The sequence below is a fragment of the Epinephelus lanceolatus genome, chromosome 14 (assembly GCF_041903045.1).
Source record: "Epinephelus lanceolatus isolate andai-2023 chromosome 14, ASM4190304v1, whole genome shotgun sequence".
Classification (NCBI taxonomy): Eukaryota; Metazoa; Chordata; class Actinopteri; order Perciformes; family Serranidae; genus Epinephelus; species Epinephelus lanceolatus.
The window spans coordinates 12,342,412-12,361,949 of NC_135747.1; the positions used below are offsets into that span (position 1 = coordinate 12,342,412).

A 19,538-nucleotide genomic window follows, 5' to 3' on the forward strand; every position below is an offset into this window, starting at 1 on the left:
CTGGATTTATATTTACATTAATTTTATTCCTAACTGCAATGAGGCAAATAGGCAAGTGACTATTCAAAGTGTGTTCAAAAGCAAAGTGCAAAGATATTAAGTGCTAACAATTTGATTTACAAGGATCATCTCAGATTTGCACTAGAATAAGTTTTACAAAAATAACATTTGTCTAGACCATTAGCTAAAAGCAGAGGAAGTAAATATGCACAAACAAAGCCCTATCCAAAGTCCACACTTCAAGGTACAGGAATTCATATACAAAAACATAATATATGTGAAATGTTAGAGGCCTTGGAGTTTCCTTATCATCTCAGACAAAGATCATTTCATCTTAAAAGTAATAACGCTCAGAACTCTGTTTCGAATTTTGGTCAATTTAAAACCATAAATGAGAGGATTCATAATTGGAGGTATGATAAGAAATTCTATTGCAATGAAGTTTTGAAGAGTTTGAGGCAAGTCTTTTGAACCATATCGTATATGCATTATATCCAACAGAATAGTCCCAAGAAAAATGAGCAAGGAGGTTAAATGTGGCACACATGTTTGCATGAACTTTGCCCTGTTTTCTATTGAATTCACACATGTTTTGATGAGATACATATAGGACCAAACAATAAAAACACCATGAAACACATAAATGATTATTGTAATGTATGCAACTATGTTGTTAACAACAGTGTCAGCTGGGAAACAGGCAAGTGAAACAATAATCCAGTTCACACAGAAAAGTCTGGCAATAAATGAGCTGCATAACTTTAATCTAGATGTCAGAATAATATTTGTCCCTATGATGCAAAAAGGTGCTAACCAGGAGAAACACACTAACATTAAGAGTCTTTGCTTTGACATAATACAGTGGTAGACTAGGGGTCGACATATAGCCACATATCTGTCATATGCCATGACTGCAAGAATAGACAGGTCACTGCAGGCAAATGAATACATTACCAGAGCCTGAACAGGGCATCCAGCATAAGAGATAACATGAACAGGAGAAAGCAGATCCCAGAGGAACTTGGGGTAGAAACCTGCTGTCCCATAAAGCCCATTCATGCAAAACATACACAATAGAATATACATTGGTTCATGCAGGTTTTTATCCAAGATGATGGTCACAATAAGAGTAACATTTACCAGCAAAATGAAAAGGTAACACAGTAAAGTGAGGGAGAAGAGAACAGCTCGGTGGTTCATTGTCTCATTTAAACCTGAAAGAGCAAACAGTGTTATTAGAGAGACATTATCCATCATAGTCAGATGGATTCTTAACACAGGGAGTATTCCTCATCTCACTGTTATTAATATCTTGTCAGACTACAGCAACACATGAGCTGGGAATTCACAACAGCCAATCACCGTTTAGAAGGAGATTTTCTCTTTTCCCCAGTGTGCAGCAATCTACTGTGCGAGCAATGAATATGATGCATAAAACCTAAAGAAATATATTTTTTTGTCATTAAGATGTTCATATTTGATAAGAACAAAAGAGAGGCGAGAGTAACTAAATGTTATCTCCTTTTACCCAGTCACTGCTCCATGTCATCTCCGTTCTTCTGGTGTTGAGGCTCTCTCTTGAGCTCCTGGAGTTTCTCTCTCACTCGTGTCTCCAAGTGTTTTTGTTGCCATGGAAACGCCCTCCGTGTGCTGTCCTCTACGCTCAAGTTCGAGTCTTCTCTTATAGACATCAAGATGCCCCGCGACCTCAGCTCCCTTGCAGCCTCCTGTGTGTCCTCGTAGGTCCGGGTCCCATCACTCCAGTGGATTCGGATCCTCGTAAACGGCGTTTGGAAAGGGATACCCTTCTCTTTAAGGGCCTTTTTAATTTCCCCGTAGGCTCTGGTCAAAGAAAAACTGTTTGTTGTTTATGTGAATTTTCTTCTTCCATGCCAGCTTCAGGATTGTCTCTTTCACATCAAACTGCAGGAAATTTATTACGATGGATCTCGGATTAGCATCGGGTCCCGGCTTCCGTGTCAAGGCTCTATGAGCACGTTGAATTTGCAAAGATGTTCAATCGGGTAAGGGGAGCTCTGTAGTCAACAAGTTTTCCACAAACTTGATCATCGAGTCGCCCTCGGAGTCCTCAGGTATGCCATACACACAGATATTGTTTCTTCTAGATCTGCTCTCTTAAGTCCGTTACTTCTTCCTGCAGCTTGCGTTGTTCTTTGAGCAGACAAAGCAGAGCCTCTTTAGTTACCATCCCGCTGTCCTCCATGTCTGAGATGCGCTGCTCTGCTTCGGTGATAGCTTGGCCTTGATCATGGAGGGCTGTGCCCACCTCCGTTAGCTTCTGATTCAGCTCGAATTTAAACGTATCCAGCTCTTCCTTCAAGTCCTTTCTTAGGTTGCCCTTAAGCTCGGAGATCGCTGTATTTATTTCTTTTTTGAAGTCGTGAATGTCTTTGGAGATTTCACAGAACAGACCTAGCTCCTCTGCGTCCTCGCTAGCATCCTCTCCGCTAGCTAGCATGTCGCTGGGCTCGTCTTGTTCTTTTTTCGACGTTGACTGTTCGTGTACTCGCCCTTTCAGATTTTTCTGACCTCTCTGTGATTTCCCCCCGCTCATCTCTCGTCTTTTGACGTCCTCGAGTAGCAATATTCGGGTGGAGGGGATGTTTTTAAGACCGATTGAATCAGAGCAACTATCTATGCGACCATCACATGCATGGCGTCACCCGGATGTCCCTAGAGCCAAGTTTTTCAAATTATTTCTTTGTTAATAAGAAATGGTTTCCAGAAAACACATGTGGAGCACAGTTAAGGAACGTAATATAATAAATGAACGTAACGGTAATGAAATGTCCATTGCGGAGGATGAGATCACATGTTGCGGTAATGTGAATAATTTCATTTCATCTAATGGAAAAGGTCATCAGGACATGGCATAACTGACATTAACATTTTGACAATTGAACATGAAAAAGATAAAACTCATCGAAACTCATTGAAATGCCATTTCATGCAATTCAGATGTTTTTTGAGTACTTTGCCCAAATTTGAGGCAAGACACAAAAATGACGAGCAGAAGAAGTTGCAGGCATTGGCTCTGGGACGACTTCCTTAATGTCCTCCGGGAAGTACCACACTTTGTCCCCTGGTATCTTGACTATTGGGATGAAGAACCTGTTCGGTCCTGCCCTGTACATTGTGTCCACCTCGTACTGCTCAGCAACAATCTGTATGTTAAACACAGCATTTAACAGATTTTAATTATTTCTGTTTTATTGTTATTGGAAATGAATTTGTCAGCAGTAATGACACAATGCATGAACACTTATTAAACCAGACATGTCATTCTATTTAACTACATTTATTTATCTTCCAATTTGAATATACAGCATGCATTACCTTTATATGTGAGCTTTGTAATTTGACTTACCTGTGTAACAATGCCTGGAAAAAGGTCTCCGTCATAGTTCACCAGAACCCATGTCCCAACTTCAATTGTTCGTGCGTCTGTATTTGCTCCCTCCTTTTCCGCTCCACTGTTATGCGAACAGGACAATCTTAATTCTCTTGAAGAGAAGCAGTCACACCAGCTTTTGCAGAAGCAGGAGACATCTCTAACCCTGATGCAGCCTGCTTCCTTTGCAATGAGCTGTGAACAGAGGAAAAAAAAACATTGAAAAAAAACAAACAAATTTTGATCATCTTTCAGGTTCAGTATGGAAAACAGAGTAGGATATGAAGCATAGTGAGAACTTACCTGGTGCACGCTCATTGTGCCAGGCACAGGTTTGAGTGAGGGAGGAAACAACTCAGAGCTTTTGAGAATCTCCTCCTCTGTGACTTCAAATATTCTCACACCAGAATGCTGTCTCAGATTTGTGATGAGTGCTCTCATGTCCGGTATATCAGTCCCACGTGCCACAATCCAATCGGCAAGGTTCTTCAGAGCACCCCCAACACCATCAGGTGCTCCTTTTCCATGTGAGGCCTCAGTGAAGTTCCAAGTAATGTTACTGAAACCTTTGAGGAATGGCACAGTTGAAGCCAGGTAGAAGGCAGTTTCGTTCCTGTACTGTGAGGTAGGCCCATCAGACAGGAAGTGGACCTTGGTGACAGCAGGGTAGTGACTTCGGAGGTGCTCTAAAACTGGGTCCAGGTGTGCCCATGTTGCAGCAGCATCATGTCTGAGGCAGTCTGCCACCAAAGAAGATGATTCTAGTCTTCCTCCACTCAGATAGAGCACCCCTGTGTGGAGTGTCACCTGTCTGTGTGATCCTCCAAAGTGGACCTCCTGGATCTCCTTGTTCCATTTACAGTTGTAATTTTCACTATAGTCTACATGAACTACAGCTTCATCCTCCTGCAGGTTTGACTTCAAGATCTGGATATGCTCAAATTGATGTTTAATGTTGTATGTATGTTTACAGAAGCAAGGAAGCGATTCTTCAGTAAGACTCACAAGCTTCTCAATGGAGGCAGAGCATTTTTCAAGGCTGGTTGTCTTGACCTCTATTTGAACAGTTGATCCATTTTCCCCTTTTTTAGTGATAGGTGTGGACCTGCTCACCCACTCCTTCCACTGGACTATGTTGTGTTTTGTATTTGGATCCAGCATTGGGGAGAATGACTTGCTTTTGCAATCTTTGCATCGCCTGTATATGCAATCCATGTTCCTTCTCTCACACACCACAAAATCAACCACATCTAAACAAGATGATACACCTGCAAATCCCAGTTGGTGTAACTTCTTTATTTTACCCTAAAAATTCTCATGAATTTTACATGCACACGTTTCCCTGTCCAGTAGTGTTGGACTAGAGATCCAGAAAGGGCGGCACTTGAAAAACTGAACACGAGAAATCTTCCTGCTTGGATTCTCCATCAGAAAACGTTTGTGAAGGTTCTTTATAGTGTCACAGAGAAACCCTCTCCGGAACACCTGCTCACTTCGCCTGATCTCTCCTGCTTTCCCATTCACAATCATGGATACATCATCATGATGAAAGAAGGTTCTTATGGCACTTCCCATCAGTTGTCTCCTATTGATGGATGAACAGACTGTTGTAGGCTTATTCCTTGTTTTAGTTTCTAACTTTCTCATTTTCATTCGCTTTATTTGCTTTCTAAGCCTGTCTATTTCTCTGTCTTTCATTTCCAAGGATTTTTTTTTTGTTTTTTTGAGTTTGGCTCTAAGCATGGATGCAGCAGCCCTGTTTCTTTTTGTTGTTGATGTTCTTGGGGAGATTACTGGTGAAGGACCTTCATGAGCTCTGTGATTTTGACCATTTTCTGAGATACGATGTAAGACCCTGCGTGGTGGTCCAGGCTGTACGTCAGTGTCATCAGTGATCGAGGGTGGGGTGAGATCTAAAACATCTCTTAAGGTCTTCTTTTTTCTGTAATATTTCGCAGAATTTTGTCTCCATTTTTTTTGTTGCCTCTTTGATTCTTTTGCATCCAGGTCACTGGCAGATTTTAGTTTACCCTCAGATTTGCGCTTTCGATACCTACAAAAATGAAATATCAGTGACTCAGTGTCAGTACTTGCACTAAAAAGCATTGTACAATAGTAACAAAAAGATTCAACAGTAACTAATAAACAGCAATATTGCGTTTATTAAATATGAATAGATTAAATACAAATGTGGATGTGATACAAGAGCGGAAATATAATCAGTGTGATGACATTGGGGTTGAGCGAGTACTCTACTGAAACAAGTATCCAGTATCATCTTTAGTTTATTCATTCAAGTTTATAAAAAAAAAAATCCTCTCGTGATCAAAAACATTGCTCTGAAGCTCAATTTCTGGACGGTTCTGTAAATAGTTTTCTAATAAACAACAAATATGGCAATTTCTGATCATATCAATTTCAGACTTAATTAATAACTTCCTGTTTAAGCACCACCCACATCTGGGTTAAGTCCCACCCATTCCAGGTACAGGTACGGATACATTTTGTTTAGATTAGATTGAATCGGTTGAACAGATACAGATAATAGTGTACTTGCTCATCCCTATGACATCTTCCCTTACTATAACTAACATATACCTCTCTCTTTCCTTTCTCCTGTATTCTTCCAGACGTTCGTGCTTCCTAACCCTAGCTTTGGCTGCAGTCTTCTTGCACTGGTTGTCTGTCAGTCTTGGCAACAGTCACAAAAAACATTCAACATGATCAGTAAAAAGGGCGTGGAGCATGCTAGCTATTCAGAGTTAAGTAATTACAATTGAGTAATCGAGTAATAACATAGTTATTACATAGTAATGTAAGAAGTTCATAAAATATTAATTAAAACAACAGTTAACTGTCCATTTATGAATGTTATTTTAAGCTCAAAGGTTAGCATTATGCTAGCCTTAGCACTTAACTATGAGTGTCTCATTACCGCAACATAACTTCTCATTACCGATATGAGCCTTAAAAGTACGCAGTAATGAGAAACATGAGTAATGGTAATGAGACGCTCTTTGCTAAGTTAGCATATAGCATGAATGCTAGCATGCTACACAACCGCTACCTTTGCCACACGTTGAAGTTGTAAATTATCTTTACTATTACACAAAAACAATGCAATATATTTTTAAAAGTATAGATTATTACCCCATATCGGTAATGATAATCGACAGTGTAACAGGAGGAAGATTCTAAGACATTTATAAAAATTTCATAATGTGAGAGAACAAAAAGAAACTAACCTTGTGTCCATTTTGAACCTTCTGTCTCAAGTGATGCATCATGGGACTGCTTGTCAATTTAAAGGGACAGTACACTTTTTATAGGCAGATGAAATTGTGTTGCGGTGATGAGGAACTTTTTGTGCGGACACAGTAATTTTCAATAAAATAAATTATTGTTATACATCAAAAATATCCCTATTGCTCATAAATATAGACACTTTTACATAACACTGCATAATTTTTTTTATTTATACAAAATGGATTTTTTTAGAGAATTAAAAAACCGATACAATAATGGATCTGGACACATTTCGATAATGAGAATTCATCGGGATATTATGTTGAATAAATATGAAAATTATATTAAAACTATAAAACATTTATCCCTACAGTGTACTTCACCCTCTTTATGGGAAAATTATTAACTAATAATAATTAAGTGTTGTTTTTGTAAAATATGACCTGGACGTGTTCATTAAAGCTTCATGAGAATAACCGTAAAATTAGGGGTTCAGTGATGATGACCATCCTCGTAGACAAGGCACAGCTTGTCGGGCGTTTTCTCAGTGGACATTCAGGTTTTTATTCAGGCTCGGGCCCAAGACTGCTGCCGAGGTACAGGCTTGGGCTTGGAAAGACACTATGTGGGCTCATGTAGGGTCAGGCCTGATTTTTTGGGCCCAGAGCGCTAATTACAACTCCTCAAAGTTCAAGTTTCACGTCTGCATTTTACAAGGTTGTGATGCTATCACAGGAACAAAATCTGCCCACAGACAGATGTATAAACACCTGGCGAAATACTCAAAACCACTACAATAGGTGGCTCCAGGACCACATTTTGCCATGATGACACACAAAGACACATAGAGGAATTTTTCGCCTTCAATGGACAGTTGACAGACAAAGAGGCTGATAGGAACCGATGGCAGAGAGAGATGTATGACATGCAACAAAGATGAAATCGATCCAGGGACTTTAAGGTCTTATTGTATGTGCCTCAATCATTTGGTTATCAGGACACAAACTATGAGACAGTTAATATTACACCCAAAAACAGTATCATTCTTATCAGGAAGAAATAGCAGACCAAACAGAACCTTAATTTTGAGAATCCACCAAGATTCAGCACTCCAAAGAAATAACTCAAATTTATTTTCCTCAACATTTAAAGAAAATACAATTACTCGGGTTTAAAAAATTAGTTATACTTTAATCAACACATTTTCATTTTGCTTGACGTTTGGTGAGAGTAGGTGTTTCTGTGGTGATCTGGAGAATGCAAGGATGAGGCGGATCATGGAGTTCTTTTTTAATATACATGTTTATTATGAGCTCGGATCAACAATGGCTACATGCAGAAGCTATGTGTGTGATGAAGTGAACAGAGAGACAGTATTTATACCTTGGTGTCAGGTACACACTGTTACCTAAAAGATGCTTTGCCAAATTTAACTTGGCCTTAGGCCAACTAAAATTAACTTGTAGCTGTCCTGGCAGAACATGATCCTCAGGGGTTCTTTGACCTAGCATCCACTGGTCAGCAGTGTTGTTCTAGTTACTGAAAATAGTAACTAGTTACCGTTACTAGTTACTTCATTAAAAAATAATTCAGTTAGTAAATCAGTTACTTAAAGGGATAGTGCACCCAAAAATGAAAATTCAGCCATTATCTGCTCACCCATATGCCGATGGAGGCCCTGGTGAAGTTCTCGCATCCCTCACATCCCTTGCGGAGATCGGCAGGGGGAGCGGCTAGCACACCTAATGGCAGACAGCGCCCCAGACTAACGTCCAAGAACACAAAATCGAATCCACAAAGTATCTCCATACTGCTCATCCATAGTGATCCAAGTGTGCTGCAGCCCCGACATAAAAAGTTGTTTCGAAAAACGTCATATGAACTCTGTTTTAGCCTCACTGTAGCCTGTAGCTCTGACTGCTTCTCTGTGCTCCGCGTTCACGTGTGCGCGCTTGCGCGAGACCAGCGAAAGTATGAGCTTTGCTCACCCATGTTTACATCACGTGACACGTGCACCGCAGGGGGAGACAGCAGTAACCACAGAGCTAAAAGATAATTTGCACTACGGTCTTTTAGCAAAGGACAGCCGAACATGTCTGAAGAAAATTGAGGAGGAACAGCATTTCTTTGTTGAGCCATATTTGTTTGAGTCTATACGGACGGAACTCAGGCTACTGGACGAAGCAGCCGCAGCAGCTCATGAGCCTCAGCCAGCCGCAGAATACCAGAGTCGAGCACTGGAAACCTGGTGGTGTAGTTGTTTCAAATGCAAAGCAATGCCAACGGATGAGGAAAGTCTTTGCTGCTCAGACTGGGAATTGGCAGTGCCTGCACTTGAGAATCTGGACATCAGTACTGACGAGACTGCTGCTCTTCAGAGACCATGCATCACCGATCGCCCTGAGCGCGCACACGTGAGCGCAGAGCACAGAGAAGCAGTCAGAGCTACAGACTACAGTGAGGCTAAAAACAGAGTTCATATGACGTTTTTCGAAATAACTTTTTATGTCGCGGATGCAGCACACTTGGATCACTACGGATGAACAGTATGGAAATACTTTGTGGATTCAATTTTGTGTTCTTGGACGTTAGTCTGGGGCGCCGTCTACCATTAGGTGTGCTAACCGCTCCCCCCGCCGATCTCCGCAAGGGATGTGAGGACTCTAAAACTTCACCAGGGCCTCCATCGGCATATGGGTGAGTAGATAATGGCTGAATTTTCATTTTTGGGTGCACTATCCCTTTAAACCAAAAAGTAATGTGTTACTGAGAAAAGTAAGTTTTTAGTTTGGAGTTTAACCAAGGGACTGTTAGACTACAACTTGACAAAACAATTGAACGGTATCGGAAACATGCAGCCGTCTTCTGTGTTTTAAACGTTTTACAACTACGGTAACATTACTTGGGTACAAATATGGAAAATGAGCTAAAGAGAACATTTGAAGAGCTACATGATGATGTCGAGTCTGTTGCCCACCGCAGCCATTGTCTGTCCACAACAAAAGCTTCCTCAGAATAACAATGGATATCACATCACTGGATATAACGTTACTGGGACTAAAAATCTACAGAAGCGCTGCCACTTAATGTACAGCACTGTGGTGAGGCCAGCAGGTCGACAGTGACTTCAGAGATGGTGAGAGACGTGTTTCATTAAGAAGCTCTGGTAAGAACTGTTCATATACCTCTATCTGACTTGACTATCTTTTATTGTTTAGGGCTAAAATGTTTTAGTGAAAGGGAACTTAATTTTGTGAAGGAATACTGCATGCTGTGTGCCCTTTCAAAACCTGGCCAAAAATAACAGAATAACGCATTGTTTGTTAAAGGGCCAGTGTGTAATATTTGGCATGGTTTATTGTCAATCTGAATCTGAATCTGAATATTCTACCCATTAATATGTTTATGTAAGTGTATAATCGCTATAAAATTCGTTTGGTTTTCGTAGCCTTATAATTATGCTTTTGCTTATATATATATATATATATATATATATATATACAGTACAGGCCAAAAGTTTGGACACACCTTCTCATTCAATGCGTTTTCTTTATTTTCATGACTATTTACATTGTAGATTCCCACTGAAGGCATCAAAACTATGAATGAACACATGTGGAGTTATGTACTTAACAAAAAAAGGTGAAATAACTGAAAACATGTTTTATATTCTAGTTTCTTCAAAATAGCCACCCTTTGCTCTGATTACTGCTTTGCACACTCTTGGCATTCTCTCCATGAGCTTCAAGAGGTAGTCACCTGAAATGGTTTTCCAACAGTCTTGAAGGAGTTCCCAGAGGTGTTTAGCACTTGTTGGCCCCTTTGCCTTCACTCTGCGGTCCAGCTCACCCCAAACCATCTCGATTGGGTTCAGGTCCGGTGACTGTGGAGGCCAGGTCATCTGTCGCAGCACTCCATCACTCTCCTTCTTGGTCAAATAGCCCTTACACAGCCTGGAGGTGTGTTTGGGGTCATTGTCCTGTTGAAAAATAAATGATCGTCCAACTAAACGCAAACCGGATGGGATGGCATGTCGCTGCAGGATGCTGTGGTAGCCATGCTGGTTCAGTGTGCCTTCAATTTCGAATAAATTCCCAACAGTGTCACCAGCAAAACACCCCCACACCATCACACCTCCTCCTCCATGCTTCACAGTGGGAACCAGGCATGTGGAATCCATCCGTTCACCTTTTCTGCGTCTCACAAAGACACAGCGGTTGGAACCAAAGATCTCAAATTTGGACTCATCAGACCAAAGCACAGATTTCCACTGGTCTAATGTCCATTCCTTGTGTTTCTTGGCCCAAACAAATCTCTTCTGCTTGTTGCCTCTCCTTAGCAGTGGTTTCCTAGCAGCTATTTGACCATGAAGGCCTGATTGGCGCAGTCTCCTCTTAACAGTTGTTCTAGAGATGGGTCTGCTGCTAGAACTCTGTGTGGCATTCATCTGGTCTCTGATCTGAGCTGCTGTTAACTTGCGATTTCTGAGGCTGGTGACTCGGATGAACTTATCCTCAGAAGCAGAGGTGACTCTTGGTCTTCCTTTCCTGGGTCGGTCCTCATGTGTGCCAGTTTCGTTGTAGCGCTTGATGGTTTTTGCGACTCCACTTGGGGACACATTTAAAGTTTTTGCAATTTTCCGGACTGACTGACCACTCGTTTTTCTTTAGTTAGCTGATTGGTTCTTGCCATAATATGAATTTTAACAGTTGTCCAATAGGGCTGTCGGCTGTGTATTAACCTGACTTCTGCACAACACAACTGATGGTCCCAACCCCATTGATAAAGCAAGAAATTCCACTAATTAACCCTGATAAGGCACACCTGTGAAGTGGAAACCATTTCAGGTGACTACCTCTTGAAGCTCATGGAGAGAATGCCAAGAGTGTGCAAAGCAGTAATCAGAGCAAAGGGTGGCTATTTTGAAGAAACTAGAATATAAAACATGTTTTCAGTTATTTCACCTTTTTTTGTTAAGTACATAACTCCACATGTGTTCATTCATAGTTTTGATGCCTTCAGTGAGAATCTACAATGTAAATAGTCATGAAAATAAAGAAAACGCATTGAATGAGAAGGTGTGTCCAAACTTTTGGCCTGTACTGTATATAGCAAGGGCCTTGCTTTAGAGAGGTCGCCATCTTGTGCCGCCATGTATGTACGGCAGACCGAGCGGACAATCCAGCCAGCCAGAGAACGTGTTTTGCGTGTATAAATAAACCAACGAAGACAGTGGAAGGAAGGAAGAAGGAGGAGGAAACAGCAGAGAGTGTTAGTAGTTTGTCGATGGAGAGTAGTGAAAAGTTTTTTTAGTTATAAAGTTTGCGAATTGACCACACTTACCACGCAACAGGAGAGAATGAACCCGAACCGTCATCTGCGAGGAAAAGAAGATGCAACTTCACTCCTTGTGATGCACTCTCTGCGGCGCTTTCCTCCTGATGATATATCTCCCCAGCGATGGTAGCACTGAATCCCATTCTGTGCATTCAGCCTCTCTTCTCGCCCGCTCAGCATCCAACACATGGAGTTCCTCATCTGTATGCTCCGGCTCAAACAGGTATGGCTCTGGGTCTGTGTCCACTACAAGAAACTCTTCAAAATCGCGTTCAAAGTCGTCCATTGCAGCTGCTATTGTCCGGAGATATTGCTAGGCTAAATAAACAGCTGAGCTCTGTTTACAGGCTACGCTGTCAGTCAGTGTGCGGGCTGGAGATTGGCGGAGCAGAGAGGGGAGGGGGTCCCCACTTGGCATGGTAAACGAAAATGTGTGTATGGAGTGTGTGTGTTACGCTAGAAGAGTCAGAGTTTGGGACGGAGTCTTTTACCCCCTGGAGTGTTACTGGAGTTTTTGGAGTGCTCAAATAAACTGGCCTTTTTCCCGAACACTCCTCTGGTCTCCTGCTCGTGAGGGATTCATTACAATATCGTAACATGGTTTAGATTTCTAAATAAATATTCACCTCATCGCTAGATAGACCTACTCCCGAAAAACTCGTGCACAAGGCTTTTTGTCCCTACAAGGCCACCGTCATTTACCCAACGGGAGGGGTGAGCGAGTGAGCCCTGCAATCTAGAATTTGACCACTGATGTCACTGTTTTCAACCCATTTTACACACTGGCCCTTTAAAGGTAACTGAGATACTGAATTTAAAAACTAATGCGTTAGAGTATTAGTTACTGCCAAAACTAACGGCGTTACTGTAACGAGTTACTGACTAACTAACTAACAACGCGTTACTGCCCAACACTGCTTGTCAGTGAAGATTAGGGCTGTCAAAAAAAATTCAAAGTTCGAAATATATTCAAATATATATATTTTTTATAAGTTCGAACCTAAATTTGATAATTCGAATATCATTAATAATTAAGTAATACTATCAATAATGTTGTATATCACAGTGAATCCCATTCAGGTGGAGACGGCTCGCGCACAAGCCGGGCCAGAGAGGGATGCAGTGACGGAGGGAGAGGCACCGATGGAGAAGCCCGCTGCGCCAATACCACCCACTGCGCTGTCCGCGATGTGTGACCTGTTCCTGGAGACATACAGGGAGTGTTGCTGCTGCCTCCCTGCCTACCCTTTTTGAAGAAGAGATAAAACGTTATCAGAATGAGACACCACTATGAGCCGACCAGGATTCACTCTTGTGGTGGAAAACTACGCACTGAAGTATCCAAACATTGCTCAAATAGCGAGGCAGAAGTTGATCATACCTGGCACTTCAGTGAGGTCAGAACGGGTGTTTTCATCCAAGTGTCACGTTCATATTGCGCCAGCAATAAGCATTTTATTTTTTGTGGGTTTTTTTTGTTAAAAAAAAAAATCATAATAATAATAATAATAGTAAATTCGAATAATTATACAAACTCTACTAAATTAATTTGAAAATATTCAAACTCAATTTCATGGTGCTTTTGACAGCCCTAGTGAAGATGTAAAAGTAGATACTAACATTTGGTAAAAAAAGTTATCAGATACATAAGTTGAAAATCTAAAAAGTTGATATAGGCATATAGTTAATTCAGAGCACACTATAATAAGATGGGTTTACATCCCTGCTGTGTCTGCCATTGTATTTATAACGCCTCAAATTATTTAAATTGGATGTCAGTTCAATGTTGATCCAGTTTGCCAGAAGGGGATGCTATTTATCTGAGCACAGAGACGTGAAGATGGGAGGGAACATAGATCATTTACCCTCTGAATGCATGTTTTATTCTTCAATATAGAGTTTGCTGCCAACAATTTTCAGACTCACACTGACTAATCCAGGTCTGTTATTCTGTTAGTCATCACAGTTTCATGGTATGTTACCTTAGATCAGTCCATACAGATGTAGTACAAAACAGTGGCCAGCAGATGTCAACATGTGGACTGGAACAACTGTTTCAAACCATTTTCAGTACTATAACTTCATTGTAGTTTACTGCCACACCATCATATTTGAGTTAAAAACCCTCCTGGAACATGGGAGGCTGGGATACTGGGATACAGACACAGACACAAGGCCACAAACATCCTGAGGAAGGCCTCTTGTATCCTGCAGAAAATGTTCCAAATAAACAATCCACTAAGTGTTTCATTTGTGTATGTTTATTCAGAAGCAGGTTCATGACAAATATGTTACAAATATAGGATGATATATTTCCAGATCTTATTATATTTATTTATAGAGTGAAGTGTGTTGTCTGAGATGTGTACACACAACAGTGTAAACCACTGTACAATAAGCAAACTTGGGTAAATGTGAATTAAGTAAATGAACAAAAGAAAATGCTTATAGAAAGTATATATTTTATAATATCATCATTTTTTTATTATTATTATTATTTTAGAATGCAGCCTAAATCTTGAAGGTAAAAAACATTCTACATTCATAAATGCATTAAAATTTCCAGGCTAAATTTTCAGCTTAAAAGACATCCTTCAACACATAGCTAACATTTGGTAAATGTACAAAACCTCCATTCTTCAGTCTGATGATTTAACTCATAAGCAAAACAGCCAGCTGGTTAAGCAATGCATATTTCATTTTAATTCATTAATTAAAATCAACTTAATATTTGTTTTTAAAAGTAATAACATGCAGAAATCTGTTCTGAATCTTTGTCAATTTGAAACCATAAATGAGAGGATTTATAATGGGGGGTATGACAAGAAATTGTATTTCAATAAAGTTTTGAACAGTCTGAGGTAAATCTTTTGAACCAAACCGCATGTTCATGACATCAAAAACTATTGTTACAAGGAAGGTGAGTAAGGAGGTCAAATGTGGCACACATGTTTGCATGAACTTCCTCCTGTTTTCTATTGAATTCACACATGTTTTGATGAGATACATATAGGACCAAACTATAAAGAAACCATGGAAGACATAGATGATTATACTAATGTATGCAACAATACCGTTAACCATAGTGTCAGCTGGGAAACAAGCAAGTTTAACAATAATCCAATTCACACAAAAAAGTCTGGTGATAAATGGGCTGCATAACTTTAATCTAGATGTCAGAATAACATTTATGCCCACAATGCAAAAAGGTGCTGACCAGGAGAAACACACTAACATTAAGAGTCTTTGCTTTGACATAATACAGTGGTAGTCTAGAGGTCGACATATAGCCACATATCTGTCATATGCCATGACTGCAAGAATAGACAGATCAGTGCTGGCAAATGAATACATTACCAGAGCCTGAACATGGCATCCAGCATAAGAGATAACATGAACAGGAGAAAGCAGATCCCAGAGGAACTTGGGGTAGAAACCTGCTGTCCCATAAAGCCCATTCATGCAAAACATACACAATAGAATGTACATTGGTTCATGCAGGTTCTTATCCAAGATGATGATCACAATAAGAGCAACATTTGCCAGCAAAATGAAAAGGTAACACAGTAAAGTGAGGGAGAAGAGAACAGCTCGGTGGTTCGTTGTCTCATTTAAACCTGAAAGTACAAACAGTGTTATTAGAGAGACATTATCCATCCTGGTGAGAAAAGCTACATTTTGTTCTGTGTTGTGTACCTCCATAGTGACTTTTCCCTTATCTCACTGTTATTAATATCTTGTCTGAATACAGCAACACGAGCTGAGGACCAAATCAGCCAATCAACATTCAGAAAGAGCTTCTCTCTTCAGTGTGCAGCAATTTACTGTACAGGCAATGCAAAGCAGTGAGCAACACAAAACCCAAAAGCACTAGGACTGCAGAAGTTTCCACCAATGTTATTTTTTCAAGCTTGCTGTTGTATCCAAACTAGAGTTCTACACAGGCCTAAAAATAAGACCAAGAACTGGCCTGTACTCATACCTTTCACACCCGACCTGACTTAACCTGCCTGATACTGCAGAATCTGAGACTTGAAACTGACCCAAGACCAAGGCTATATTTTTGTTCCTTTTCAGTCAATACACTCTGTTGAACACAGCCGTATGGTGATTAGGGCTGTCAAAAAAAAATTGAAGTTCTAAATATATTCGAATATATATATTTTTTATAAGTTCGAACCTAAATTTGATAATTCGAATATCATTAATAACTAATTAATACTATTAATAATGTTGTATAACACGGCGAATCCAGTTCGGGCGGAGACGGTTTGCACACAAGCCGGGCCAGAGAGGGACGCAGCGACAGAGGGAGAGGCGCCGACGGAGAAGCCTGCTGCGCCTACACCACCCACTGCGATGTGTGACCTGTTCAGGGAGACATACAGGGAGTGTTGCACCTGCTGCCTCCCTGCCTACCCTTTTTGAAGAAGAGATGAAATGTTATCAGAATGAGCCACCAAGTATCCAAACATTGCTCATATAGCGAGGCAGAAGTTGGTCATACCTGGCACTTCAGTGAGGTCAGAACGGGTGTTTTCATCCAAGTGTCACGTTCATATTGCACCAGCAATAAGCATTTTATTTTTTGTGTTTTTTTTCTAAAAAAAATAAATAGAATAAAATAATAATAATAAATTCGAATAATTATACGTACTCTACTAAATTAATTCTAAAATATTCGAACTCAATTTCATGGTGCTTTTGAAAGCCCTAATGGTGATTGCATCCTTGTGAGACCAACCTGAAGAACCTCTTATAAATGCCTGTCAAGCCAAACGAAACTTCTTGTCCTGTGGCTTCAAAAGACCGCATAGTCTTTAGAGAGAAACGTCCACATCTGCTCTGCCATATCTGTTCCAAATCATTCCCACCACATCTGAGTGCCCCTCTGGAAGCAACGTATAAGTTGCAGAATAACCTCCAACCTCTTTTGGGAAAGAAAGCCTCTCATTAGCTGTCAGTCGAGTGTCATGCACAGGTAATCCACCCTCTGACTGGGTGTAACTTTGCTCTTGTTGAAGTTCACTGTAAGGCCCAGCTGGCTCACATTGCGACGCACCTTGTGAATATGCGAGGGGCCAGTGAAAGACCAAATGGCAACACTTTGACTTGGTAGGCCTGTCCCTGAAACGCAAACCTCAGAAAATGTCTGTGGTGTGGTGCAATAGGCACGTGAAAATAGGCGTCCTTGAGATCTACTGACAAAAACCAGGCCCCCTCTGTCACTAAGTGCCATCTGTAACATTCGGAATGGCAGAACCTTTAAAAATTTGTTTAAACCCCTCAGATCCAGGATTGGATGAAACCCGCCATCCTTCTTCGAAATTAATAAATACACTGTATAAATCCCACTGCGCCGTGTATGCCATTCTACAGGAACGATGATGTCTTTTTCTAAGAGGGATGCCAATTCCTGGCTGAGGGCCAGAGATTTTGCAGGGTCTTTTACCACATACATTCTGACCCCACAGAAAGCGGGTGGCTGGCATCAGAACTGTAATGTGTATCCCCTGGACAGTGTGGACACCACCCAAGGGTCTGTGGTCTCCCTCTCCCAGAAGCTGAGTTGCTGCTAGGAGAAGCGTCCAACACCGGTCCCTCTGACCTCAGATTTGACCCCCCCAGCTCCTAGAGCCTTTGGGGCGACAACCACTGGGGGCAAGTCCTCTTGGCACCTGGAAGGTTTGCCAAGAAGAAGCACGCTGGCACTGATCATAGTGCCCTGTATTGCAAGAGGTTCTAGTCTGTCCACCTGGGCGAGCAGGTGGATGGGAGTGGCTGTGTCTGGAAGGCAAGGGACTCCAGACCAGCAAACCTCTGCCTCGCCTGATCTGTCTGTGCACTGTGATCCAGTGCCTGCTGAGCCCTGGGCCCAAAGATCTGACCTGGAACCACTGGAAGGGTGCGACGACATGCCTCCGACAGGGGGCACTGTGCTAGCCACACCTGGCAGCGAGCCAGTGTCACTGTTGACATCAACCTTCCAAGCTCCCTAGACATTAAGGCAAAAGTCTGAAGGGACGCATCACTAAGGGTCTGGGCAGAAGAGTCTGCACCAGATTTCAGACAAGGCCAGGATGAGGTGAGAAAGGGCGTTACCAAGACGCCTAATGTATACTGCTATATCATAACTCTTAGCAAGGAGATCATCTGTCAATCGACACTGAGGACGAGGACAGCATGTATCAGGTCTAGGAGCCTCATCTGGGGAAACTATTAAAGAGGCAATGGTAGGCCCAAGTGGGTCCATACGGTCTAACCCATAACTACCCACCTCCTGCCCTAGCAGCCAAGTTCCTGCAATCACTGGTGTGATGAGAAAACCACTTAGGGTCTGCCCAACACTTATGGAGCTCCTCAATATAAGGTTTAGAAGGAGGAACAAAGAAGGCAGAGGGCTGTGGCGTCTACCTGAAAAAAGCACTTGAAGGAGCTGCTGCCACAGGAGATTCATCCAGTCCCAGGCGTGCTAAAGCCATCCTAATAGCTGGCTTCACTGTGGCACCACCAACTTCAGATCCATGCAATGACCCAGTATCGGACCCTTGTGAAAAAGCCTCCAAGGTCATGGAAGCTGTGTCTCTGTTCACATCTTGTGCTTCCTCCTTATCTGTAAGCAAACTGCAGGATGCTGCAGTAGATAGCACATCATCCTCTTGACAAGCCAATATCTTGTGGAGGAGTCACCACTGGGAGCTGGCCTCCTGTTATCAGGCTGAAGATTGAGTAGGAGCTCTTTAATCTGGGCACATTCAGATGAGAGAGTGCCAATCTAAAGAGCCAAAGTGTCCACCTTTCTTAGTTTTTTAGGAGGACCATGTGAGGGTGTGCTGCGTCTCCTTGATGCTGCTGGATTAGCCATGCTAGCAGACGGCAGTTCAGTATCATTTTCTATCTCTCAGCAAGTCTAGCCATCTGTATTGACAGTGGCATAAACCTATAGCTCATACAGGGGTTGTCAGACACGCCTGCCCTAAGGTGCTCAAGCCCCAGGCAGGTGTAGGAGGAACAGCCTTTCTGAACTCTCCCCAAACCTAAAGTAAATAGACAGGGGTGTGATGGGCCACTCCGAGGGTCAAATGTTTATTGCTTTGGCCGTTTCACCTCATTCTTAAGGAACTCTTTCACCGTCATCCTGGCATCAAGAGTGGTAAAGGTGTCAATTGGAAACCCTCCAGATCTAAGTTTCTGATTAACATCCTGAAAAAAATCCAGCGTTTGACAACACTGCCAAATTAACTGCCAGACCCAAGGTCATTAACTATGCTTTTAAGTTCAACACCTATTCTCCCCTATGTCACATCCATGTGAGCTACTCCAGCTCCATCTGACTCGCACCCGTGTGAAGATGAGATTAGGAATCCATGCGAGTCGTAAACTTAGTATGCATTCCTGAGCAGAGACCTTTTGTAACCAACTTCCATGTTCTAACATTGTAACTGTGCATAATCCTTGTTTGTTTGTTGAAGTGTGTTTTTTCCACTCTTGTAGATCATAGTATTAGTGAGTTATAATTTCATGTGTTTATTCCCTTATTTAA

At 41.6% G+C, this 19,538-nt stretch overlaps 2 protein-coding genes across 2 annotated transcripts; both read right to left on the minus strand.

Moving 5' to 3' along the window:
* Window positions 1–324: 324 nt before the first annotated feature.
* Window positions 325–1,257, minus strand: LOC117251729 (olfactory receptor 2A7-like). The gene has a single exon (XM_033618246.2). The coding sequence runs from the start codon at window positions 1,255–1,257 to the stop codon at window positions 325–327; it is 933 nt and encodes a 310-aa protein (XP_033474137.2).
* A 13,462-nt stretch (window positions 1,258–14,719) lies between these two features.
* LOC117251087 (olfactory receptor 4B13-like) lies at window positions 14,720–15,652 on the minus strand. The gene has a single exon (XM_033617069.2). It carries the CDS (start codon window positions 15,650–15,652, stop codon window positions 14,720–14,722), a length of 933 nt encoding a protein of 310 aa, XP_033472960.2.
* Between the last annotated feature and the right edge of the window lie 3,886 nt (window positions 15,653–19,538).